General features: G+C 38.0%; 1 protein-coding gene across 3 annotated transcripts in view; it reads right to left on the bottom strand.

The window, feature by feature from the left end:
- Positions 1–8,568: 8,568 nt before the first annotated feature.
- Positions 8,569–27,752, bottom strand: part of NELL1 (neural EGFL like 1) — an 876,810-nt gene continuing 857,626 nt past the window's right edge. For all 3 annotated transcript variants that reach the window (XM_042906351.1, XM_042906353.1, XM_042906352.1), the window contains 3 exons: positions 13,844–14,020; positions 11,239–11,463; positions 8,569–9,810 (listed from right to left, as the gene is read on the bottom strand). In XM_042906351.1, the coding sequence (XP_042762285.1) occupies positions 9,760–9,810; positions 11,239–11,463; positions 13,844–14,020 (453 nt within the window). In that variant the 3' untranslated portion in view covers positions 8,569–9,759. The remainder of the gene's footprint in view (positions 9,811–11,238; positions 11,464–13,843; positions 14,021–27,752) is intronic.

Raw genomic sequence — 27,752 nt, 5'->3', positions numbered from 1 at the left:
GTATTAATCCCCTTTTTTGGTAAACAAGGATGTTGCTTTTTAGACAGGTTAGTAACTTGGTCACAGTTGACTGGACTAAGAAGGGAAAAAACTGGGATTCAAACCCAGGCTTGTTTGGCTCCAAGACATATGCTTTTTCCACTTTGTCTTGTGTCTCCCAGGTACGGTTTGTCTTCATTATTCTTCCGCTTGCCATTTTGTTCCCCACTCTGTACGGTGCTGGTGGCTTCATTCAGACTCACTACGGCATCAAAATCATGTACTGTGACTTCATCCCCTTGCACCAAACTCTCTTGTTAGACACCTCTTACCTTATAACAGTGCAGCACATCTGCTCAAGTGTCAGCAAACTTCAACTGATGCCATTTCTTTCTTTCTGCATTTTCTGTTGCTGACCCCCAGTCTCCTACACACCTGCTGACCGCCCCCCGATTATGCTACCAAATCTTCAGGAATGCCGTATTTGTCTAGTTCCAACTGTACTGTAACACCACCACCAGTTACTGTTCATGCCTTGCTTCCCAGAGCTCCTTAAAAATAGCTCGCCTAGTCTTTGTCTTAAACATTAGCAAAACGAATGCCCAGCCTTAGGAGCTGTTTTACCCAGCAATGTTTTCTTCAGTAGTGTAATGCTGTGTATTGTACCCTTTTGTCTGGAAGTGACTTCTTTTTCCTCCGAATGCCTGTACCTTGCCATTTTTCCTGTTTCCCCAGATAACACTGTCCAAAATAGGTGCTCAGTAAAATAACATTCGATACCTAGAATACATATAAGTTCATAAATAATTGAAAGGAAAAGCATAAACTATTGGCAGCTGGTTTCTTAACAATGAAGAGAGTTCTTTGGAACCAGACATATGCATGTGCTCAGGGGGGACATTCTCAAGATACTACAATTCCCATTGTCTTTGGTTTGGGAGCTCCAAAGCTTGAGCCAGATACACTGATTTGTTATATGAGCATTTAAGCCACTTCATGCTCTCACTTTTGCTATTGTGCATTGCATGGGAAGTTCTCAAAGGCCAGTTAAACTGTTTTCTTGGTCTGAGTTCCCCTGTTTTACTCTTAAAGTTTCAATTTTCACAATATATCATTTCTTTCATGCTCCAGACAGTGGGCATTTTTTATTTCACTAGTTTTGCCCATTGTGGGGGGAGAGTGATTTCTCGTCTTTTCTTAGATTGCTATGTAAAGTGACTAGAAAGATAAATCTCCCCACTGAAAGGCAGTGTGATTAAACCATCTAGATCCAGACTAGAAGGGCAGATGATGAACAGGCTTCTGCCAGGGACTGGACAGCTGGATGCATTTCACAGCTCACAATGCAACCCTACTCATGAGAACAAATGAAGAGTCACAGGTCTTCAGGAAAGCAGAAGCGGGATGGTTGCAGACAGCTGAATGTAACTACCCATCTTCCCTAGAAAGTGAAAGTGAAAATTAACAGCTGTTGAATCCTGGAGTGAGATGGCCTTCTAGCCATGCACGTGCCAGGCATAGCAAGGTCCTACTGCGAATTACAGTAAAAATTGTGGTCCTACTAGAACCAGAATGCATCTCAGGTCCTGTACAACCCAGTCCAAATCACTCAGCCTGACATAAAAGGCTATTCTAATCTTTACTTATGCTGCCTACTTTCAGTACTCACTCTCCTCCAGCCGATTTCATTCCTTGTCCTTATTCTGGGAAAACCTTCCTGTTCCTAATCCTTCAAGACAACTTCAAGGCTTCCTTTCTAAATATTTCCCAGCTACTCCATATAGCTTTAGTTTCAGAAGCACAGAACCCCTACACAGAGCTGTGTGTTATAAAACATGTTCATGTCTTCATTCTCTCATCAGTAGAATGTGGATCACTATCCCCAGGCTTTAGGAGTGGTTTAAGTATGAAGTGAGACAACATTTGTGTACCACTTAGTACCATCCTTATTAGATAGGACATTAATTCTATATTAGTCCTTGCAGCTCCAAAAATATAGAGCCTGTTAGGTTGCCCATGAAACATTAATTTGATAATTAATTGAAATAGGTTTGTGAGTCTATTTCCTGGTACAAAATGCCTACATTTCTTCACAATGCCCAGAGATGGGTTCTTTTAAACTACCTTTGAATGAGATGAAGGGAAGAATGTGTGATAAACTATAATTTAACCAACACCACTGCACAATCAAGAGAGGAAATTGATATGCTATAGTGCCATCAGGTATACTAGGGAGATCTGTTACCTTGCTGGGAAAAGGGAGATTTGCAACACATACTCACATACAGGGCTTAAAGACCATTAGTCTCAAGCTTTATCTGGAGTACTGTTAAGTCTGAGAGAGAAAGCTGAAATTGACTTTCACAGAATTAATGAAGATTTTATGATGTGCTTGAAATTCCAGGTAAATATCTGACGGACTATTTTTTTGTTGTATGGTCAGAAGGTTTTTCTTTTTCCAGAAGTCCTTTTTAAAAAGAGAAATGAGCATTTAGCTGAACTTTCTACTTCTTAATTTTTGCAATGTTGTTGATGGACTGTGAATGGATACCAAGTACTATCCAAGCATTATTGACTAAAGCCAAGCATCCATGACCTCATCATTCCCTTAGTTTTTATAATTGCCTACTGGATTCCTTTCATGGTTTTTTTTCTCCCTTAGACCATAAATTTAATTTTCTGCAGAAAATAATTACTGGAATATGTAAGTTCCAGCCTATTGGTTCTTTGGACACTGTAGATGGAAGGGCGTCTTCTCTAAATGGGAGTGAGGATTACACAGACATGGTTCTACCCCAGTGCATGAGAAAGAAGGAATCACAACTCTTTGACACATACAGGGGTTAAATCAAGATTTGTTTTCTGGCCTTCTTGATCAAAGTGTATAAACGGAATTGTGGCTTCCCAAAAGTTATGTCCACATTCTAATCCCCAGAACGTGTGAATGTTACCTTCTTTAAAAAGGGCGTTTTGCAAATGTAATTAAGGGTTTCGAGAACTCCTGTGTTATTAGGTTGACCCTAAATCCAATGATGAAAATCCCTGTAAGAGACACCTAGAATAGAGACAAACAGAGAAGAGGAGGAGGCGAAACTGTGGCCAAGGTGGCAGAGAATGGTGTTGCAGCCACAAACCAAGATCAAGTAGAGCCATATGAAGCTGGAAAAGGCAAAGGATTCTCCCCTGGAGTCTCTGGAGGGAGAATGGCTCTGTTGATACTTTCATACTTTTCGCCTTTAAAACTGCGAGAAAATAAATTCCTGTTTTAAGACACCAGCTTTGTGATAATTTGTCATAGCAGCCACAGGGGACTCATACCCAAGGCTAGTTTTAATCTGATACTCCCCAATATCACTTTTCACTCTCTTTGATAGCAAAGAATTTTAAGTCTGTTTTATTTATACTGATTGTCCACATTTTTTCTCATCCATTAACAGAGAGAAATGACAAACATTTCTTTCTCGGATGTACTGCAGCTGCCAAGATGCTCTGCCATTGTTAATGAGAAGGTATTCTGTGTTTCTCTTTATCTCTGCAGATGACACTCCAAGAGCCTGCCAGCAGGTCATACGCTTTCTGCTGCCATAGCCTACCTGGGGTACCCTGGTCTGCTAGGATTTGTCAGGTCGTGAATCAGAGTGAAGCTGAAACAGGAAAGATTGTGAGTCTAGCTGTCTTGTTCCTCCACCAAGAGTGACAACACTTAGTCATCGTCAGTGCACTTGTGTGAATTAATCCATATCTGTGGCTTGGGAAATGGAGAGTTTTGATAAAAAGTAACATATTCCTATTTTAAGCCTTCCAAATGAGTACTTTCTATACACGCATCATTGATTTCAGAAATGGAAATATTTAAGATTACAAATGATGCCTTCTAAAACGTAGGATGCTGATGTTCCACTCATTTAAGAAGTGTTCTAGTTCCAGTAGAATTGAACTAATCAGCAGAAATGTCAATACACACACTTTGCAGAGGCAGATATAGAACACACCAAGGAAATTCTGGGGCTTAGATACCATTCAATGCCATACGATTAAAGTGAATGATAAATGGGAGGGAGGGGGAGAGGGGGTAAAGAGAAAAGCAACTGTTGCTGACCTATAAATTCTGAAGTAGCATTAGTTAACTGAAGGGTTTCCTGTGGCTCTCAACCAGAGGTCTGTGACAAATTGATTCTACGAGCTACATCAGTCCACCAACATGTTTTGTATGTCCTGAATTCATTCTTTTAAAGTTGGATTCAGAATTTAAGACTAATAACATCACACAGTAAAATCCCAATTTGTGGCTTCTCTGAATAAAGTGAAAAGCCTGGGTCCATATAGTCGACTGTCAACAATTGGCTCACAATCTACTGAGACCTTTGAGATGCACTATTTATGTCACTGTACTCCCTCCAACTTACTCTGGGTACTTTTCTCCATTGTCCCCAATAATAGTTGAGGTTTAAAAATCTGATTAAAACCTTTGTCAGTCTGATTTCTAGTGCAGTGACTCATTCCTTCAATGCCATTTTCAAATTTTATATGTAAAATTAAAATTAAAATCTAAGAAAAATTCTTCCCTGGCCCACAATAGAATCATTAAAGCTCTGTTCACAGACATGATTGAAGGCAATACTTCACCATTTGTAAATATGGAATGTAGTACCCCAGATTTTTGTTCTATTTTCTTTACAGTATCTTCATTTCCCAAGCTGCATGGTGTTTGATGTTTTGATCAAAAGAATATATTTTTATTTTGCATTTAAAAGAAGTATTCCCACCTCCCTCCTTTATATTCATTTGGCTCTTTACTAAAGCAGGAGTGTGGGGTGCCTGGGCAGCTCAGTTGTTTAAGCATCTGACGCAATTTCTGCTCAGGTCATGGGATCCATGGTGACAGTGTGGAGCCTGTTTGGGATTCTTTCTCTCTCTGACCATCTCCCACTCATGATCTCTCTCTCTCTCTCAAAATAAGCATTAAAAAATATAAATGGGCAAATGAATAATATCAGAAAGCAGACTATACGCAAGATCGCCTTTCAGTGCCAGGTTTTGTAGTATTCTGATGGGTGTGTGTGTGTGTGTGTGTGTGTGTGTGTGTTAAGGAGTACAGTAAAACCTTAGATTGCAAGTAACTTGCTGATGCTTGGTCTCAGGCTCTGGTGTCTGGCATAAATAACTTTTAAGAATGTTGGAAGGTGCCCACAACTGGAACTACTGTATTTTTTGTCACTTCAAAACACCTATGGATAGTCCTTTGCTTTCTATACAAGAGTAAGCTTAGGAATGCTTTGCTTCATTCTAGGCCAGGCTGCCTACAGATATAAACCCTTTCCTCTGCTGCCTTATTGACAGTTACATTAAATACAGTATATGACAAGAGTTTATTGTATACAATGTCCCCCATGCAGAAAAAGATTCCATTGAGCCAACAGGCAGCAGTGGTTCTATTAGTGATAGTGAAAGTCGTCCTACACAATAACCCTCCTCTCTCTTGTCTCCCTTACACCAGCCATGAAGGTTTTCAGAGGTAAGTGAAGGTTAATTTATTTTGCTTTATATTTTATATGTTCTTTATTATTTTGTATTATATTGCAGTATTATAATCATTTTTATATGAATATTTTGGAGTTGTGGAGTGAGTCATCTGAGTTTCCATTATTTTTTATGGGGAAATTCACTTTGATATACAGGTGCTTTGGATTACAAGCATGTTTCTGGAATGAATTGTGCTCACAAAAATTGTATTTTAAAATTTTCCTATAGAGCATGAGATTGGGTAAAATGGCTTGTTACTACTGTGGGTTTAGTCATGCTGTCAGGCTTTTAATTAGAATGTTTCTCAGTTCTTAGTATCTGAATTTCATAAAGCAATATCACAATCAGGAGGAATACAGAACACAGAGACAATCACAGATATTGAAGTTCCTCCATGATTGTCTTTTAATGTCATCCATTTAGAAGGAGTAAGAAAAGCTCACTTGAAAATGAAATGTGGGAAAACATTTGGGGTCATTAGCAGGACGGCACAAGGAAAACCGTGTGGATTGGGTGGTAGCTCTAGGTCTATGATGAATTATGAACTCTGGGCAAGTCACTTAACCTCTCTGAGCATTGGTTTCATCTGTAGAGGTGAAGATGAAGTTCAGGTCAATGACTTTGAAACCGTGCTGTTCAAGTTTGTGAGCTATGGTGTGGCATGTGTGAAGGGGTTCTCAACCCTTGCTCCAAACAGAGAAACTGCTTTTACTGAATTTTTATATTGGAGCACAGAATACATTTTGATTTTTCAAACAGGTCTTACCGCTTAAGAACATTTGAAAGCCACTAGAGTGGATTGTCTCCACTCTCCGATGATAACTTTTTGATACTGTAAAAGATGATTATGAATTCAATTTTTACAATTAATTGAAGATGTACTCTATGCAAGGCACTATGCTGGATGGTATAAGATGAAGGTTGTACATAGGCTAGCCTATATAGTCTGTTAAAAGTCCACAATAGTGACATAAGCACAGAAGTATAAAGCTCAGAAGAGGGGAAGTCTGGTGATATGTATGTATGTATGTGTGTGTATATATATATATATATATACACACACACACACAGACATATTAGATATGAATATATATATTAAAATATATGCATTATAGGTTGCACATGAATATATATTATATATTTATATTCTACTTATATATAAAATATATATAATACACATGCATATATTTCATATGCAACATAGAAGAGTGAGGTAAATTTTATTTTAATAGATTTATCTAGTTCATAGAACTTTCCTCTCCCCTCATATTCTACTCTCCTGAATCACAATGTTTTGACAATACAGTTAATTGGAAGGTAGCTAAACAATTACTTATGTATGGATCATTGTTTCTTACCAGACTGTGTGTTAGCTTCTTGACTCTTGTGGTGGAGCAGACAATGGTTAGGGTCTGCAAGGAGGCAGGTTTGTTAAATATAGTTTTGTTTCATTAAATGGACACCCATTTTACATTCCACATCATAGAACAAGACTTAACCAAATTCCATCAAGAGATTTACCACATTTTTTTTAAAAAGTAACTTTTTTAAAATTTCTGAATCAAGAAGGTATTTCAAGCAGTTATTTCAACTGGATCCCCTAATAGATTCAAAGATCCTCAACACCTCTAAAGGCTCACATAATGGTGAACTTTAATGACAATTTTTTTCATCTTTATTTTCTGAGCAGAGTGTAGCAGAGTATCTTATGTATAAAGCACTCAATAATTTTTGATAAGAAAATGTCATCAATTATTTGATAGGAAGCAAGCCCCTTATTGATAGAAGCTGGCAGTAGTGTAAATTGTGCTACTAAATATCAATAACATGTTATCAAGTTGGCACAGGTTACATTTACCCACCAGATCTAAAATGAAACGAAGAAAATACTGACATTTTAGGAATGTAGTTGTAAAAAAACAAACAAAAAAACCCCCTATTTTAGGATAAGCCATCAACACTGATGGCTGTGCAATAAAGACAGTGGTGAAATTTTGAAAATTCATTGGTAAAAATGGAAACCCATTCTAAAATACACAGCAGTGTTAGTCATTTTCTTTACCAGAGGCTGGTGAACTTTTTCTGTAGAGGGTAAGACCAAGTGAGCCACGAGGTCTCTGTTGGAACTACTCAGTTCTGCCATTCTACCTCTTCAGCAGTAGAGAATGTATTAATGAATGGTCCCTGCTGTGTTCCAGGGAAGTATAGAAGCAGATTTAGCACCAGGGCCATAATTTGCCAACACTGACCTATACGGTTATGAATGATTCTTGTAAATGTCTTAGTTTTTCCAATGAAAATTAATTTTTTAATTTTAATAATTTTAAATTAACATTTTTTTAAACAATTAAATTTTTTTTGTTAATGTGACTCATTTTTCAGAGACAGACACACACAGAATCTGAAGCAGGCTCCAGAATCTCAGCTGTCAGCACAGAGCCTAATGCAGGGCTCAAACTCACAAACTGCAGGATCGTGACCTAAGCCATCCAGGTGCCCCTTAAGATTTTTTTTTTAATACTGGGTCATAAATATTTTCTTTATTATTTTTTAGAGAGAGAGAGAGAGACAGGAGCAGAGAGCAAGCAGGGGTAGGGCAGGGAGAGAGGGAGACACAGAATCTGAAGCAGGCTCCGAGCTGTTAGCACAGAGCCCGATGCGGGGCTCAAACTCGTGAACCACAAGATCATGACCTGACTGAAGTCAGATGCTCAACTGACTGAGCCACCCAGGCACCCGTATTTTTAAAAGAATCATTTTCAAGTTCTCCATTCCATGATTGCATTTAAGGAGTTAAAGGAGAGATATCTTCTAACTTACCACATTTTAACAGTAGTTGTCAAATACAGTAAACTATTGACATAATTTAATTCACATGGAATTAATTTCATGTAGTGAACTTCGCAAAAATATTTGATATTGAGTAGAATCTCTGGCAAATATCAATGAACAATGGTAATCTGAGCTTGTCATTTTTAATGAATAATTTTATTATTTTGGGGGATTTAAAATATTGTTAGCATGAATGACTTAACATCTTTTTTGATACTAGGAAAGTGAGTAAAACTTCATGAAACAACTTGATTCAGAATAATAATGAATGCAAGAGCCTTAGGTATTATAAACCACTATGACGTGATTTAGCTGAAACTACAACCTAAGTTTGAATTCTCAGCTCAGATAAAGTGTTATTTACACATTTTATTCGTTTTGTACCACTCAATAACTGCCAACTCTTAAAAATATGCTGGTGGCTCAAATGAAAACATTCACTGTTCTAAAATAACTATTGAACATACAAGTAACTTTTCTTAAAGGTGTATCCTTCACCACCTGAGAGGTGGTGTGGTCTAAAAGAAAATAGCACTGGGCAGTCATTAGGAGAGCTGGCCACCAGTCCCAACATGGTATAAGTCAACCAAACAAACTGTTGCTCAGGAGCCATTAATTTACTATTCTGTAATGCAGGAACGTAATGTAATGTAGGAATGATACCATTCACCTGTGCTAGGATGATAACTTGAATTAATAGATATGCAAGTCCCTTGTAAGTTATCAATTTTTCAGTGCCTGGAAAGCTGGTAAGTATTGCTGCTTCTAAATTGTGACTTAAGCTTTTGTCTTATTTGCAAGAGGGAGGAGAAAGTTCTTTTAACAATAAGTGTATAATCATGTTTGTGGCCTTGCCCCTCTTTACTATATCAGAAGTTCTTTCACCTTGTTTAAACTGAATGAGTGAGCATCTAAGTGTGTTCAACAGTCTGAAATGTAAGTATGATTCAGTTAGACTCTACATACATTCATCAAAACATTTCACAGGGGTCTTGATACTAAGTATGCAGTGGATGGGACAGAATCACAACAGGCAACTTTATTTGCAGAATTTGATCCAAAACTCAAGAAAAAAATAAATAAAAAGAGCCAAGTCTCTATTATGTTAGTACACAAAATAAACCAAAAAACACATCAACATTTACCATGAGATCATTTAAATGTATTTGCAAATGATTTGATGAGGGAAACGTGATTTACAACACGGGAAACTTCTTATAACAACCACTGTAGGTCACCTAGACTAGGTTAGCAAGAATGAACAAAGTGATAGATCCAAAAGGCAACCCCCAAACACCTTCCTCAGATGGAGACTTTGGTAATTGTGGTAAAAAACAAAACAAAACACCAATTCCTGTTCTTCACCATGCTGGATGGTCATTTCGTCCATTTTTCTCCCGCAATGATGAGTCCATTTTAAATACTTCAATTATTATGAAGACACTCCAAATCCACAGAACAGCAGACACTTCCATTCTGTGCATCAAGACAAAAGTGTTAGCCAACTGAGACAGAGGATATAAATCAATCAGCAGTGTGCATTTTCATATCCAAAATGACCATCTCCATTTTGAGATAAGCTCCATGAATGCTACATGCTAGAGGAGGTGAGGGAAGGAAAGACATAGGAGATCCTCTTGAGTCCCTTTGCTAGCTCCTGCTGGCAGTGTAAGTTTATACCTCCCAAACCATGTTTGGGATTTGTCCCCTGTATTTCCAGGTTGTTCACGCAACTTAGTCACTGGACTTATTCTAAATAAAATTGTTTTCAAAAACATACCCCTCAAAGATAATTTGTCACTGACAAAGCAAATCAAAAGTAGAAGAACATGAAGGCAACTCCAAAATGGGTTCCAGAAAGGTTTGCATAATAGGAACAGAGTCTCTCAGTGGTGACTATGAAGGGAACAGTACATATTTAGATATACAAATTAATGGAAATTAATGTTAATATACCTTGATAATCTCCCTAAATGAATCTCAAACCTGACCTTAAAGAAATACTAATACATAACACAGGTCTCCACATCCCCTGGTCGCTAAGTTTACTGGGGCTTGAAAGTACACATGGGACTGTGGCTCTTTTGCTATGTGCAGGTTGATATTGGCCTTTTCCTATTGGGGCTGAATTTAAAGATGGTACTTTCCAGAAGAAAGAAAAGAATCCACCTTTAGAACAGCCATAAAGAGATGACTTGGGAACCTTCCACTGATAGCTGAAGCTGAGCCAGGATTTGACAGAACCGAATAGACTAATATTTTAAATGTGCTTCATCAGGAGAATCTTCAATGTTTTGGCAGAGATGGCTGCCTAACCCCAGCTTCAAGTCAGCTGTAGCCATAGCTCTTCTCAAGCTTTGTAGGGAGGAAGGGGTCAGTTTTTAATATCAAAGACGTATGAGGATCGCTCATGGGAATTCCTCCAAAATGACAGGAAAATAATCACAATTAAATCCTGCAGCAAAAGCTTCAAGTCCCCGCATTAGATACTGTGATAATTAAAGCAAACAACTTCATAGAGCACTTTCTTCTAACACTGACAGTTTCATGAAAGGGCTTATAAATTTTTCCAGCATGAAAAAGAGATCTTTCTTTCCTTTTTAATATGCAGGTCAAAATAGCTTAAATCAGCCATAATTGGACCTAGTGTCAATTGTTAAAATTCTGTAGTTCAAAGGCAAGAGAGAGGACTGTTTTAGTCCATGTTCATTTGGAATTTACTTATATACACAGTGTGGCTCCGATCCACTCAGACATATTAACCTCCCTTGAGATGGAAATGCCTGCCTGTGTTTCCATCATGCCCCTCAGAACCTGTGCATTCAGAAACATCAGGAATGAACCTCCCGCAGGTACTCTGTGACAACTGTTCAAGGCCCAATTGTCCTCAGGACATCCAATTACCTTGCATTTGCAAGTTGTGCAGGGAGATCCAGCCATTGTCCACACTGCGCCGCTCAGCCTTGAAATGCCATAACTGTCCAGACAAGTTTTTCTGATGTCGTAGGCAATGTTATCAGCCAGGCAGGGGTCACTGACACAGCGGGGACAACACTCCCCTTCCAACATGGCTGTGTACTCACAGCTCAGATTGGGGCAAGTGAGTGGCCAACAGTCTACCTCTCCTTCCTGTAGAGAGAGAGCCAGAAATGGTTTATCTTTATTCTTATGAACAATTATGCTCCCAAAGTCCCGCCGGGGGTGGGGAGGGACAGTAATTATCATCACTGTCCTCACTGTATGTTTCTACTTCCACCTTTATGGGTATAATGTGCTTCCTCCTTGAAGAGCTCCCATAGATTAGATATCACCTCCTCCATGGTACTTTTGCTGACTGTCTATACTTCAGCCTGAGAAAGAGGCAGGTCCACATCTGTGTGCCAATGGCACCCCATAACTATTTTTTATCATCACATTTATGTTCCTTATCAGTACAACTCCAGATTAAGTTTTGAGCATTTAGGCTTTGGGCTTGTTTCTTTATCTCCCTGATGCTTAGCACAGTTTTGGTCAAAAAAATGCTAATTGAATGAACAAATAAGTGCATAGGTGATAAGGTGATGGCTAGTGTCTTAAGAGAAATTAACTTCTCTTAAGGTCAAAGCGGAACCTGAAGCACTGTAATATTTCAACAACATCATAAACTGAGTTCTTAGTATCAAATTTAAAATTGAGACCAGGAGAACTACTTCAGAATGGTTTTGAATGTGACATTTAGCTAGTGACATCACTAACATGTAGCAAGGTATTATAGTTCAGATGGAGCCTCTGTGTGTTTCAGAGTCTGGCAACTGTGGCTCCACTGAGCTGCCTATAACTATTTCTCTAGCCGCCTCTTCAGTTATTATGGAAATTCATTATAATTTATGAAAACTCACGCCTAACGATTTGGTCAGCTACATAACAGACAAGGTCTATCATGCTCACCATTATATCATCCAGAGTCTATTTAGTAAATATAACCCACAGTATACTCAATTATTAAGCTACGTGTTCAACATCTTCAGTTTTCCCAGGAGATATTAGCCTTAGGGGCTAGGGATGGACATGGAAACACTTCTGAAATTCAATGAAAATTTCATGTCTGAAATTAATCCCAATTCTTCTAAGTGCCTGATGACTGACTTCTTGAAAAAGAAATGCAATTTTCCAGACTGATATAGTTGTGTTGGGTTCAGTTGCCCTTGGATGGGAGCTTGAAAAAAAAATGGCTTTGATTTGAATATATCTGAATTCTGCTCCTCAGTATTAGGGGTGATTCAGAAGAATGTATTCTACTAAGATGATCTGCACATTCACCAGGAGACTTTAGAAAATCTGAGAGAAATTTACAGTACAATTTCTCTAAATGCTTACTTTCATACAGAATTCACGGACTAAATCACTAATTTTAGAAAATGTTAAACTATGGAATCCTGCTTATAGGTTCTATTACAAGTAGACTTGGTTGTGACTTGGTTCCAATAGTTATGACTCCCTCATAGAAGGAACATAAGATTCACTAGGATTATATAGCCAAAGAGTCTTTGCATCCTTTGAAAACTTTGTGGTATGATTTGAAAGAGAAAGAACTAGGTCCAGAAATTTAGTCTTTTCTTCAGACATTCTCAAATCTGATTATACCATTAGTATCTTTATATGAAGATCCAAAATTACCTCTACTTGTTCTATATGAAGGTTTAGCATCTGAAACATCTAGAGAATGTTATCAGTAGTGACTTCTGTATGCTAAGTACCTTCTATGTGCCAAGCACTGTATTTGCACTTCACATATGTTCTCTCATCTTCCTAACAGTCCTACAAAATTGGTATTCCACTTGTGTACAAGGAAAGAATGATCAGTGCAAGGTGAGGATTTGCCTGAGTTAATAACACAGAGCTAGCAGGTGGGAGAAGCGAGACTGAATTCTAAGTCTCTATGACTCCATCCCTGATATTTCTACCATGTTCTGTTATGTCTCCTATTGAAACTTTTAATGGTTAGGTCCCAAGAAATCAAAGATTTGGCTCTTTAAGAACTACAAGTCCCGGTCAAGGCTTTGAAAGTTTTCTATCATGCAGAGATTTCGCTTCATCTGGATTTGCCAAAAAGTAGGTGTAAACTAACATAAGTTGAGCCAAATCTGACCCATAAACACATTCTTTTAGTCTTGTATATTGATTTTTTTGTTTTGTGTTTTAATTCCAGGACAGTTAACATGCACAGTTATATTGGTTTCAGATATACAGTATAGTGATTTCAACTATTCCATACATCACCCCGTGCTCATCAGAAGTGCACTCCTTTGTCCCCGTCAGCTATATCACCCATCCCCCCATCCTGTCTTTGTATATTGTTTTAAATAGTAGAATCTGAACGTCTTTAGGCAGAGCATATGCCCCGTAGTAGCCACAAGACTCAAGTTTCCTGAATAGGATCAAAAATAGCAGAAACTAAAACCCATAAGCAACTGAGTTTGCAACCTTTCCAGAGTAAAGGGAGAAAACATTCTAAGGGAAGCTGACATACCAGACACCGGCACTGCTGGCAGCTATGAGTCCAATTGTCTCCGCTTCGATAGAGCTTGTGTCCATTTTGATCTAAACATTGGCTTGTGACCCTGGTGTCACACTCTGGGCAACAGAAAAGGTCAACGCTTGGATTCTGGCAATCACAAGCTGTCCGTCGGCAGAAGATCTTTCCATCCTGTTTAGAGATGAGGTTAAGGAGGTTACATCATTAGGGAAACAAGGTGGCTGCACTAGGAAAGGGAAACCTTATAAACAGAGCACATAGGAAGGATTTCTTAGAGTCCAAGTACTCCCCTGTCCACCTTTCATTTTGTTTATTTTTTTTTTTTTCCTTTCATTTTGTTTAAAACAGATGCACGTGTGTGCACTCACACATATACACACCCTGTCTTTCGCTAACCTTGCCTGCAGAGCAGCTGATGTAAAAATGGAGATATTTCTAAATTCAAAAAGTCGTATGTTCCTTGAAACTTTTTTCTTAAATGTTTCCAAAAATTACATTTCTAAGTAAAATTACAATTAAACCAAGGATTTAAAAATGCATATATGTTCAAGAACTCGTTTAATGGGAAAACTATGCTCCTGTATTTTTCCCAGTTTACAATGATACCACCAAATGCATTCAAATGTATTCATCTAATTTTATCTCTGTCTCAACTCTGGGAGGAAGTCTGACTTTACCCTTTTTTACAGAAAAATTAACTGAGGCCAAGAGAGGCTAAATGACTTATCCAGTATGGAGTTAAAGATCTCTAAGGAGCATCACCAGGGCTTCCGGTTTCAAAACAATTTTTCTTCTACAAGATAGGCTTTAGGCTATTTATTACAAGGGGCTATATCAGGTGCCCCTTACACCCTAGGTGCCCAAATAATAGGCACAGTACAATTTCTGGAGTAATGGCCCTGAACACTCATAAAGACTTGAAGTTCAACAGCACTCAAACATTAACAGTACATTTGCAGGGGTGCCTGGGTGGCTCAGTAGGTTAAGCCTCTGACTTTGGCTCAGGTCATGGTCTCATGGTTGGTTGGTTCGAGCCCTGTGTCGGGCTCTGCGCTGACAGCTAAGAGCCCGGAGCCTACTTTAGCTTCTGTCTCTCTCTCTGCCCCTCCCCTGCTTGTGCTCACTCTTTCTCTCTCTCAAAAATAAACTATAAAAAAAAATGATCGTACATTTGCAGCATATACCCATTATACATCTGTTGCTTACAATAACTTCTCACTTCAGACAATGAAGACACTGAAAATGTAAGATGTGTGGCCACCATGTGTGGTTATGACTGCTTTGCTGAATATTTAAAAACTAAAGAATCTCAGAGCCAGGACACATAACCAAGGACACATAACCAAGCCTCCTGGGTCTACACTTGAAACTTCTCTAGAGCAACCATATCAAGTCATCATGCCTATGCTTGAAGTTCTCCAGTCTCAAGGAAGCCACCACTATGGATGGCATTCAATGTATATATCTCTGTTCATGTCTGAATGTTAAAAACTGGACTTCTTTTTGCCTCTATCCACTGATATTTGCTCACACTCTTGCTAATCACAGAACTCCCAATCCCCTCTGCCACACTTTCAACTTTCAACTCTTCCATTTGTAGAAGAGAGCATTTATGTTTCCACTGAATCATCTCATCTCTGGATTATCTCTTAATTTTTTGACTAGTACCACTAGTTTTGAATCCTTTCACTGTTATAGTTGTCTTCTTCTTCAACAGTTTAAGCATTTCCAATATAATAATAATACTCTACCTTGATTTTAACATTTATTTTGTGCCGTACATTGTGCTGTCTTTTATATGCATTAGCACATTTAATCTTTTAAGGTTATTTTAATTTTTGAGACACACACACACACACACACACACACACACAAAGGATCTGACGCAGGCCCCACGCTAACAGCAGAGACCCCGATATGAGGCTTAAACCCAGAAATCACGAGATCGTGACCTGGATCTGAAGTCGGATACTTAACCCATGAGCCACCCAGGCATCCCAGCACATTTAGTCTTGATAAATCTGTGGAGTACAATTTACACTCCATTTCTCAAATGAGGTAGCTGAGTAAAAGAACTAAATATAATTCTTCAGTAACAGTCTGACCAGCAGTGAATTGGGACTCATGGTCACCTTGTTTTAAGCTCTATGTGTTCTTTAAAGTAGGCTGGTTTCAATATTTACTTCCCTACTTACTATAGCATGTCATGATGTTGATTTATATTGAAGTTAATGAAGACTAAAACCTCATTAAGCACTATCCCTATCTTGTGTACTCAGTTGTTTGGGGGCAGCAACTATAAAACCTGATATTTATCCTTATTGTATTTTACCTTGTTAGATTCATTTCATCTCTCTTCCTGTCACAATGTTTTCTAAATGCTGTTTCTGTCATCCACCATAGTTCGTCCTCCTTCATAGCCTAGTGACATCTGCAAACTTGATGGATCTGCCCTCAGGGTCTTCATCTACTTCATCGATAACAATGTTGAATAGGACAGTGCTCACTGAGACAAGTTTACTGTCAGCTGAAGTGGAAATCTTTAAATGCTTTACATTTTTTTATGGAGAATGGAAAGGAGACCTGCTGGCTGTGTATATAATGACATAACAGGTTGAAAAATGCTTTTCCTCAAAGCATGTGCATTTTAGCTACTATTGCATAAAATGACAAGAAATCATAATTTTCTAACTATCAAGGGATGACAGATTACACAAACACACACTCAAGTTAAACAAATGCATTGAGTCAGAGATTATAATTAGTCTGGACAAAGGACTCTCCAGATTCTAGGACTCTTCCAACAATAGGCCCTTATTTTAACTCAGTTATGTATTTTGCTCGTGTAACCATTGCCCAGAATGACTCCCTAGTGATTTATTTTAACCAACAGAAGCTAAAAAAAAGTAACGGTAGCTACCATATAAAATCATGTGGTCAGGTCAGCTACTGAGGTCACAGTATTACTCTCCCCAAGTATAGAATGATTGGGCCTCCATAACCTAAAAGCTCTATCCACAAACCACGGTAAACAGGGACACATTGCTTTAGAAGAGGCTATTGTACCACAGGCAGTAAGGCCCAATCAGAATGTTAGGTTTCTCTCTGCATGTGGGGATTAAAAGAATGAATAAGAATAAGTGGGTAGCCTCCAGGGTTAGTGCAAAATAAAGCAATTTCCTATTTCATCAATTATGTGAAAATGGCGAATAGGCCCCTCTTAGGTTCTAACATATTTTAGAACAATGGCTACGTTCATTCTGCCTTTTGAATTACAGAGTAACTGTCAAGAAAATCATTTTTAATAATGAAAATGTCACAGGTGGCTCCATTAATTCAATGAGAATGCCATTACAAAACCTCAGCTAACAGAACACAGCCACACTAGCATCTAAACTTGGCAAGACAATTGAGCTCAAAGTTGGTGAGTAATCTTTCTCATGCTAGATCTCTGGGGTCATTCCCAGAGCCTGACCTCAGTCCTAGCTGGATTGGTCAGAACAAGCCCCATCTAAATGCCAAAGATGTATTTTTTCACCCTTCTGCTGTAGAAGCTACATGCTTTTATGTAATTTTATAATGGATTTCAGCTATAAACAATGACTACTATATTATTTAAATTGCTCCTGAATTTTAAGAAGCAGGGACATACACTTTCCCATCAAATAAAAAAGGGATTTATTCTTACACCATGGAAAGTTACAGGTTTTATACTATAAATTACACATTTTATTACTGAATAGTTAACACATTATTTACTCCAGATGGCATAATATCACTTTTCTGCCACAGTTTTGAAACTTTCAAATCAAGAAGGTGGAGGTCTTGGGGTGCCTGGGTGGCTCAGTTTGTTAAGTGTCTGACTTGATTTCAGCTCAGGTCATGTTCTCACAGTTCATGAGATCCAACCCAACATCAGGCTCTGTGCTGACAGTGTGGAGCCTGCTTGGGATTCTGTGTGTCTGTCTGTCTGTCTCTCTCTCTCTCTGTCTCGCTGCCCCTCCCCAACTCACTCACATATGCACACTCTCTCTTAAAATAAGTAAATAAAAACTTAGGTAAGATTATTTATGTAAATTCAATTATAATATAACCTGGGTTTGGCAAACTGACACCTACAGTCTAAATTCAGCCAGTCACCTGTTTCTGCAAATAAAGTTCTATTAAAACACACCTTCCCTTGTTCATTTACATATTTCCTTTGGCTGTTTTCACACTCTAATGGCAGAGTTCAGTATGTGAGACAGAGACCTGACAGTTATGCAAAGACCATCTGGCCCTTCATAGAAAACATTTTTTGATCTTTGATATAAAGAGTAAAATTAGGAGTGGTACTCTAGACCCATCTATTCTACCTTCTCACATACAAATTTTTGTGTTGTGATATCCAGTCTTTACAAAATATTAATTTGGCTTCAGGTTACACCACACAACCAGCCCTCTCTAATTAGCACTTCTCTAATAAAACTCTTAACAGTCATTGATTCCAAATGTCTCATTTTAATGAAGAGGAAATCAGGTCCAGAGAGGGGAAAGCACTTCTCTCACAGAGCAAATTAATGACAAAACAGGAACCAGACCTCACTCCAGACATTCATAGCAATGATGTTCCAATATGCTAAAGGGTAGGATAAAAGGACTTCGCACAACTCAAATCAGAAGGATTCTTGAGGCAATGGTTCTCAAATGTGGTCCTCTGACAAGCAGCATTAGAATCTCCTGGGAACTACTTAGAAATGCAAATTGTTGTGCCCAAACCCAGACTCACCAAACAAGAAAGTCTATGGGGTAGAGTCAGTGATCAAAGTTTCACAAACCCTCCAGGGGATTCTGGTCCAAGGAAGAGTTTGACACCTCTGATGGAGAAACAAAGCAATGAAAAGGCAGGATTTGGAACTACATGCAGTAGAAGTATTAAGTGAGGATAACAGAAAAGAAGACCCTGTTCCTTGACAGGACCCCTAGAGTTTTGAGGGTGAACTAAACTTGCCAATTTGTTCATGTTTCAAAGAAAAGGAAGCACAATTTTAGGGCTGGCACAGCTAACTCCTTCCATCAAGAACACCCTAGAGAGGAAGGTATTGACAATGTCACTGGTTAGGTTTAGAGAGCAAAGCAAAGCAAAGCAAAGCATTTTTAGGAGTAAACTGCAGGATTTCAGAAAGCTAACCTCTACCCTGGCCCCAGGCACAAGCTGATTCATCCCTGTTCTTCACTCTACGAATGGGTGCCACAGGGAGAACGGCAGGGTTATTTTATTGTCAGCTCCTTACAGACAGGGCTTTCTTCTTGCCTGAAGGAAACACAGGAACCCCTTAGGTTTCCCTAATCTGGTCACCTTCCTCAGTTTCTGAGCAAAGGCTTGTATGAGGCCAGGTCACGTGGTCAGCATTCCAGACAATCTCATGGCAAAGATCCTCTCCACTTTACCCTTCTTCTGTGTTGCCACAGGAATTTGGCCCTCCACTTGCAGAGCGCAAGTGGTTATTTATGGTATCTATTTCCCTATCCATCTCTAGTACTACATTTAGTTAAAGGATGAATGTTATTCACTTTTCAATTAAGAAAATGAACAAAACAAAACAATCCTGCAGGCAGCACAGAAATAAAATCTGGTCTTCACAGCTTGTTTTCTCCCACTGGATTTTCCAGTTACTACTAGAAGTAGATGAAGGTGTAGGAATAAATGCAAGCCTAACTTGCAACCCTGGCTCCTTCTCTGATCATTGGCACCGGAACACTTTTGACCCAGGAAAATGGGGCAGCTAAGTTGCAAATATGCCACTCTGGAGCTTCTGCCCACGGAATGAGGGCACACATGGCCACAGAGAGTAAGTGTCTGACATTATCATTTATCAAGACCCATGACTTAATTTCGGTGTTATCTTTCATGTGATCTTCTGTCTCTAACCCTCCTTCGGGTTCTCATCTTTACTCTCCTGAACCTTCAATTCAGTCTAAGTGGTACGTCTCCATTTAGTTTGGATCTCCTCAGTCCTTCTACTGTGCTGTCGATCAGACTTTGGTTGGGCCATGCCAATCCTCAACAAAAAGTCACTGATGATACTCTGCTGTCCACAGAATAAAGTCTGAATTCCACTGTCTGGCTCTATCTGTAACCTTTCTCTCTCGGCTTATTATCAGTTATCCCCCTCCCATACTCTTCTTTTTTTCTGATATTCTAAGCCCACCATTTACTTCATATTTTCCTTAACACATGCAATGTTTCTGCATCTTTGTTCTTGCTATTCCCTCTGCTTGGGATTCACTTTCCCCACATCTCTACTTGGCTAAATTTCTCATCCTTGAAGGTCTCACTCAAAGGTCACTTCCTCTGTGACATCTTTCCTTATTCCTTTCTGCATCCTCCTAGAATACAATAATACTTCCCTTTTCCATGTCCCTATAACAAATCATTCATGACTACAAGGGCATGTCAGGTGACTGTGTATCCATTTGTCTATTCATCTCCATAACCAACAATATAATATGACCACTCATACTAAAATGCTGCAGTTTCCAAGAAGTTAAAAACCTGAGACCTCTCTATCTTCCCATGTAGCACAGGTAGAAAATAAAGATGTCTCCTAAGGCTCTGGACAAATTTATGAATGGAAGAGCCACAGATGGGTATCTGTGAAAAGAAACTGGGATATAACTAAGATTTAGAGGTCAAGCCCAAAGAGACCACCATTTTTCACTCTGTGGTCTGGATAATGCTAGAAGAACATGGGTTCCAAGTAATTTAGCAATCTTTCTGGGCCTAATCAACTAAGTGGTCTAAAGATGCATAAAATTACTGTCACTGTTAAGGAAGCACATGGCATCTAAAAATCCCAAATCCATTTGGGCCTACTGTTATTGCCGAACTCCATTAAGTTGTGGACATGTTTCAAGACTTCTTTTTCAATTGGCATGAAACACTAGTAGCTAACCTGGTGTACTGACTCTCAAGGGGGAAAGAGGCCTTTAAAAGAACTTTGAGTCTTCTTTGGTAAGTGATTAGTCATGGAGACAGCTCTCTGCAAGTCTCTGAGCTAGGTACTTCAAATTTATCTTGATCTTAATTCACTCTCACAGCAAATGTGTCTGCAGATATTAACCCAGTCTTACTGATAAAAACATGGCTCAGAAACATAAAGAATCTTGCAGAGTTCACAGAACCACACCCATGTGGAGCAGTAAGGCTGGGAACCCATTTCTCTAACTAGAGACCTTGGAATTTTGTCATGGATATCTCGGTTTCAGGTCTACTGCCACCACTTACTTGTGTGAAACTTGAGTTTCTTATTTCTTCTGTAAAGTAATAATAATATTTACTTCATGAGGTTGTTTTCAAAGTATGAGCAGATACTTATAAGAAATGTTCCCTCATTTCTACCTCCATGCTTAGGACAGAAGGAAGATCCTGGGGCTGAGGAAGAGATTGCCAAACCGTATCTATACAGAATTATCCAATAACATTGTTCCCCCCACCCTCTCTTCCCCACCAGTTGTCTTAATTTCCATGTGTCCTTTATAAATCATATTAACTTTTCTAAATCTTATCAGAACTTCAGATAATATGTGGCTAAGTTACAGGAGAAATTATTTGGGCTATACTATGTACTATCATTCAATAGTACCTATTTAAACGCCCTTTTTCATGGATGTCCTAATTATTTATTGCAGGTTCTTTATCTTGCAGGTTCTTGTCCTGGTAAGCCTGACCATAAATTATATATTGAACCAGGGGCACCTGGGTGGCTCAGTCGGTTAAGTGTCTGACTTCATTTCAGGTCATCATCTCACAGTTCTTGAGTTTGAGTCTTGTTTTGGGCTCTTTGCTGACAGCTCCGAGCCTGGAGCCTGCTTCAGATTCTGTCCTGTCTCTCTCTGCCCTTCCCCCACTCACTCACTGACTCTCTCTCTCTCTCAAATCTAATATTAAAAAAAAATTATATAGAGAGCCAAAAACTAGGGAAAGAATTTGAAAGATTTCACTCCAAGTTTACCATTTTTTCTAGTATTTATCAATCCTTTCTGTTGAATATTTATCATATTAACATAATATTAATAATATAATAGTGATTCAATATAATAATTTTCAGGGTGTCTGGGTGGCTCAGTTGGTTAAGCATCTGTCTCTTGATTTCGGCTCAGATCATGGTATCATGGTTGTGAGTTCAAGCCCCACATCAGGCTCTGTGCTTGAAATCCTCTCTCTCCCTCTTTCTGCCCCTCCCCTGCTCGCTCTCTCTCTCTCAAAATAAATAAATATACTTAAAATAATTTAACATTATAATTTTCATGCTGTATTTCATATTTAAAATATATAAAATAACACAATTAGATGACAGAATACAAAAGCAATAAATATTCAGCATAGGTTTGAACCTTTCCATGTAAAACTTATGTTTTAAGAAAAATTCCTACTGTTATATACATAAAATTAATGGACTCAAAAGACTAATGCTGGTGTACTCAGCTCTATAGTGATATTCAGACATCCTGAAGTGCCTGACATTTTTAAGCAGGTGTTAGAATAGCTGAAAACCTTGTGGAAAAATGCAATGTTGTGAAATCCGGGTTACTTTTAAACCATTTAAATATTTAAACCCTCAAATATGAAATTGACCCAAATTATCACTCTTTGTAGTGTAGAGAATTTGAAAGAATAATTTGTACATGATGACATACTAATCCTATTTCAATGTATAATATGCAAAGAAATGTATACATAATACTTATTGTAAAGTAAATGTAGAAATGCCAGCTGCTGGCAAGAAACAAAAGAAAATCCTGGAAAGGATTTGAAAGGTCTATATGAATAATGATACTAAGCCACAAACTAAAACATTTTGGAAAGGGTGAGAGAGAAATACTGAGGGCATAAATGTCACTAGCAGTTTCCAGACTTACAGAATTTTAGAGACAGAAAGAACTTCTGATATCATCCAGCCAATTGTACAGCTGAGGAAAAAGGCTCTGATGCTAAGTTGTTTGCTCAAGGTCACGAAGCCAATTACTAGCAATGCCTGGAATAGAATCCAGTTCTTCTCATTCCTGGTGGAATGCCTTGAAGTTGCATATTCCAAGGAGTTTAAGGGAAGAGAAAAGAACCCAGGAATAAGAGTAGAGTGAAAAAGGTTGATTTCTGGCTTTGTCTAGGTTTAAATTCAACTTTCTTCTAAGTCTAAATGAGGGAGATGATATTCCATCTTCCAAGTATAATACAGGAATCATATAGCAGAGTATTTATTTTGAATACTATCTAAAGAGGCTTATTGTCCTTGGATAATATAAACACTGGGTCAAAATTAAACACTGGGTCAAAATAAGAAGATAAAAGCACTTTAGTGGCTAATATAATCTAGGGAAAAATGCACCAATTTCACCTTTAGCATGCCAGGACACATTTCATTTATAGTCTCTCTTTGAAGGACAATTTTAAGCATCATAAAGAAGTTATTAATCTCTTTATGATATGACAACACTGGTCGTGTATGAGATTGAGTGGCTTCTGACATCTGGCTTGTATAGTTTTTTTCTCTTCATAGTCCTACATTCTTTGATTCTTCTTTTAATATGTATTCCATCAACTAAAGCCTACAACATAAGAAGTATTTATGAGTGCCTAGCTCAAAGACTTTCCCTACCATAGTCTGCAAATAATTTTTCCACTGTCTTTTGGCATCTGGAGTTTTGGAGGAAAGTCTGAAGCCAACCTGAAATTTCCCAGGATACACTGACCTTATGCTGTCCTGATGCTTATGGCACTAGTACTGGTCCTGATGGCTTTACACTGATTGGTCTTGTTATAGTAAGAGAATCCTTTTGGTGTACAAATCAGTCATCCTTCTCTTTTATCTATGAAATTGGTTTTGTTGCATTTGTTGTGTTCTCTTCAGGAAAACCCACTACGTGTTAAATCATTACTGTCAGCTTCCATATCTGTCACGTAATCATATTTCTTTTCCACCTTTCCCTTTCATACTTAGTGGGTTTTCCCCCCTCATCTCTGTGGCAGCAGTACTGGTTTGATTCCAAAAAGCTTCTGAGGTAGTCTTCATAGTGCAGAGATTTTCCCCTCAATTCATTCTCCAGGAGCCGCTTTCCTTCTCCTTCTCGTTTAATGCTCTTGCCTTTTTGTCTATCTTGTTGGAATTCTTGCTTTAATTTCTTTGAGGGTCTAAAGAAGTTTTATCTAAATGTTTCTTCACATGTATGATCTAATTTTGTTCAAGTACGTATTCTTAATTTGTACTCCACACTCCCATTTTTGTAATATCTATGCCTAACTCCCATGTTTGTTTGTTTTTCTTTCTGGTCATCATTGAATGAAGGTGGCTCTTTCTGAAACTACCTGAGAATTTCATGATGCTGCCACTTTTTCTCCTGATCACCTGAGCATTTTTAAAATTTCTAATTGAAGTATAGTTGACATACAATAATATATTAGTTTCAGGTGTACAACATAGTGATTTTATAATTCTATACATTACTCAATACTCTCACCACAATAAGTATAGTCATCATCTGTCACCATATCATATTATCACCATATTATTGACTATATTCCCTATGCTCTACTTTTCATTTCCATGTTATTTATTTTATAACTAGTTTACACCTCTTAATCTCTATCTCTAATTTCACCCATCTGCTCAACCCCCTCTCCTCTAGCAACCATCAGTTCTCTTTATTATGAGGTTTCTTTTTTTGTTTGTTCATTTTTTTTTCCAGATCCCACATGAGTTAAATCATATGGTATTTATCTTTATTTGACTTAGCCTAATACTCTCCAGGTCCACCCATGTAGTTGTAAATGGCCAGATTTCATTCTTTTTCATGGTTGGGTAATATTCCAACATTTCATACATGCATATGTATACCAAATCTTCTTTACCCATTCATCTATCAGTGGACACTTGGTTTGCTTCCATATCTTGGCTACATTAAATAATGTGGCAATAAATACAGGAGTGCATATGTATTTCCAACTTAGCATTTTCATTTTCTTTGGGTAAATACCCAGTAGAATTACTGGATTATAGGGTATTTCTATTTTTATTTTTTGAGTAACTTCCACAGTGGTTGCACCAATATACATCCTGACCAAGAGTACAGAAGGGTTTCCTTTTCTTCATATCCTTGACAACATTTGTTATTTCTCGTCTCTTTGATACTGGCCATTCTTACTGGTATGATGTGATATCTCATTGTGGTTTTGATTTGCATTTCCCTGATTATTAATGATGCTGAGCATCTTTTCATGTGCCTACTGTCCATCTGTATGTCCTATTTGGAAAATGTCTATTCAGATATTTGCCCATTTTTTTTAATATATGAAATTTATTGTCAAATTGGTTTCCATACAACACCCAGTGCTCATCCCAAAAGGTGCCCTCCTCAATACCCATCCCCCACCCTCCCCTCCCTCCCACCCCCCATCAACCCTCAGTTTGTTCTCAGTTTTTAACAGTCTCTTATGCTTTGGCTCTCTCCCACTCTAACCTCTTTTTTTTTTTTCCTTCCCCTCCCCCATGGGTTTCTGTTAAGTTTCTCAGGATCCACATAAGAGTGAAACCATATGGTATCTGTCTTTCTCTGTATGGCTTATTTCACTTAGCATCACACTCTCCAGTTCCATCCACATTGCTACAAAAGGCCATATTTCATTTTTTCTCATTGCCACGTAGTATTACTGCTAGGAATTTATCCAAGGGATACAGGAGTACTGACGCATAGGGGCACTTGTACCCCAATGTTTATAGCAGCACTCTCAACAATACCCAAATTATGGAAAGAGCCTAAATGTCCATCAACTGATGAATGGATAAAGAAATTGTGGTTTATATACACAATGGATATTTGCCCATTTTTAACCAGATTATTTTTGGTGATCAGTATCAGTTCTTTATATATTATGATATTATCTCTATCAGATATATTATTTGCAATATCTTCTCTCATTCAGTAGACCTTTCCATTTTATTGCTGGTTTCCTTTGTTGTGCCAAAGGCTTTTATTTGTTACAATCCTAATAGTTTATTTTTGCTTTTGTTTCCTTTAGCATGAGGAGACATGTCTAGAAAAATATTGCTAAGGCTGATGGCAAAGAAATTACTGCCTATATGTTCTTTTAGGAATTTTATGGCTTCAGGTCTCCTATTTCGTTCTTTAATCCATTTCAAGTTATTTTTGTATATAAGTGTAAGGAAATGATCCAGTTTCACTCTTTTGCATGTAGCTGTACGATATTCTCAACATAATTTATTAAAGAGACTGCCACCTTTGTTGTAGGTTAACTGACCATATGAGTGTGGATACATTTCTGGTCTCTCTATTCTGTTCCAGTGACCTATGTCTGTTTCTGTGCAAGTACCACACTGTTTTGATCAATATAGCTTTATGGTGTATCTGAAATCTGGGATTGTGATACCTCCAGCTGTGTTCTTTCTCAAGTTTGCTTTGGCTACTTGGGGTCTTTTGTGGTTCCATAAAAATTTTAGGGTTATTTGTTCTAGTTTTATGAAAAATACTAGGGACTTCCCTGAATCTGTAGACTGCTTTGACTCTGCTTCTTTGAATAGTAAACCTTGACCCTTTGCTGGCTTGTATAATTCTGCTATTATGTGATTTAGTTTTATTTGAATTTGAAAACAAGAGTATGGTTTAACAGCCAGTATTTCTGTCTCAGTCTTGACTTCTTAGCCTCAAAGATGGTGACGCCATTATAGTCCATTTGGATGCTTATGTGCTGGAGCTACTGCTTATGAAATTGGATTAAAATACTTCTAGATGCAAATAATAGAAAAAAGCAGGGCCACAAATTCATTTTTTTGAGAATGATCTACAGAATTTGATTTAGGGTTTTTAATTTAGTTTCTTTTTTAAAGAACTTTTTAGAGCTTTTTTTTAACTTAGCTTCTTTTTTTAAAAAAAAGTTTTATTTCTTTTGAGAGAGAGAGAGTACATGAGAGTTGAGCGGGGCTAGGGAGGCAGTTCAGAGAGGGAGAGAGAGAATCTCAAACAGGCTCTTTGCTGTCAGCACAGAACCCAATGCAGAGCTCAAGCTCACAAACTGAGATTATGATTTGAGTCAAAACCAAGGGTCGGATGGACACTTAACTCACCAAGCCACTCAGGCACCCCTTTAATTTATCTCCTAAATCAAAGCTGTCCTCTCCTTCCACAAGTTCTTGGAAGCTATGCTATTAATGAGTAATAAATGCAATTGGAAAACGAAGAAACAAAGAAGGAAATCTTCCCTGTATTTTATTCATAAGGTGGTGGGGTGGTGATAGAGGTGCCATTACATTAACAATATAAGATTACAAGGATTGTTCATTTTTTTGTGGAATTTCAGTCTAATCCTCTGACTTTGGCAAGAGTTTAAAGAGTCAAAGCAGAATAAATCAACTTATATTGCTTGGATTATTAGCATAATTAATTAATGAAACTTTGGGAAGTTTTAATGATTGCTAAGTTCCCTCCCATGGGCCTAAATAAAACAAAAACTGAAAAAGATATTTTGGTTTCACACAGTACTCAAGACTCAACAAAAATCTCTTATTGATTCCAGAGACTGGGGCTCTGCAAATCCTAAAAAGGATTTCCAGGTCAGGTTGTGATCATCCTCGTAAGTTTGGGAAAAACAATATTTTCTAGAAAAGCACTAATAAAGGAATTCCTTCTTGTTTTGCTGGCTGAATGGAGACCTAACTGCCAACCTTTTCTATATACCTTTCTCAACTATTTTAAACCACAACAAGCTTTTCTTTCTGTTAAAAACTTTGCCCTTTGTGTCACTAATATAGTACTAAGGTTACAGTTTGAGCTCAATCAGGTTAGATTGCCTATTTAATCAGTTTTAAATACATGAGCAGATATCATCTGTGGAGAGTTATAGGACTTGTGG

The sequence above is a fragment of the Panthera leo genome, chromosome D1 (assembly GCF_018350215.1).
Source record: "Panthera leo isolate Ple1 chromosome D1, P.leo_Ple1_pat1.1, whole genome shotgun sequence".
NCBI lineage: Eukaryota > Metazoa > Chordata > Mammalia > Carnivora > Felidae > Panthera > Panthera leo.
The sequence above is the reverse complement of the archived record's forward strand: the minus strand, read 5'-3'. Positions and strand labels throughout refer to the sequence as shown.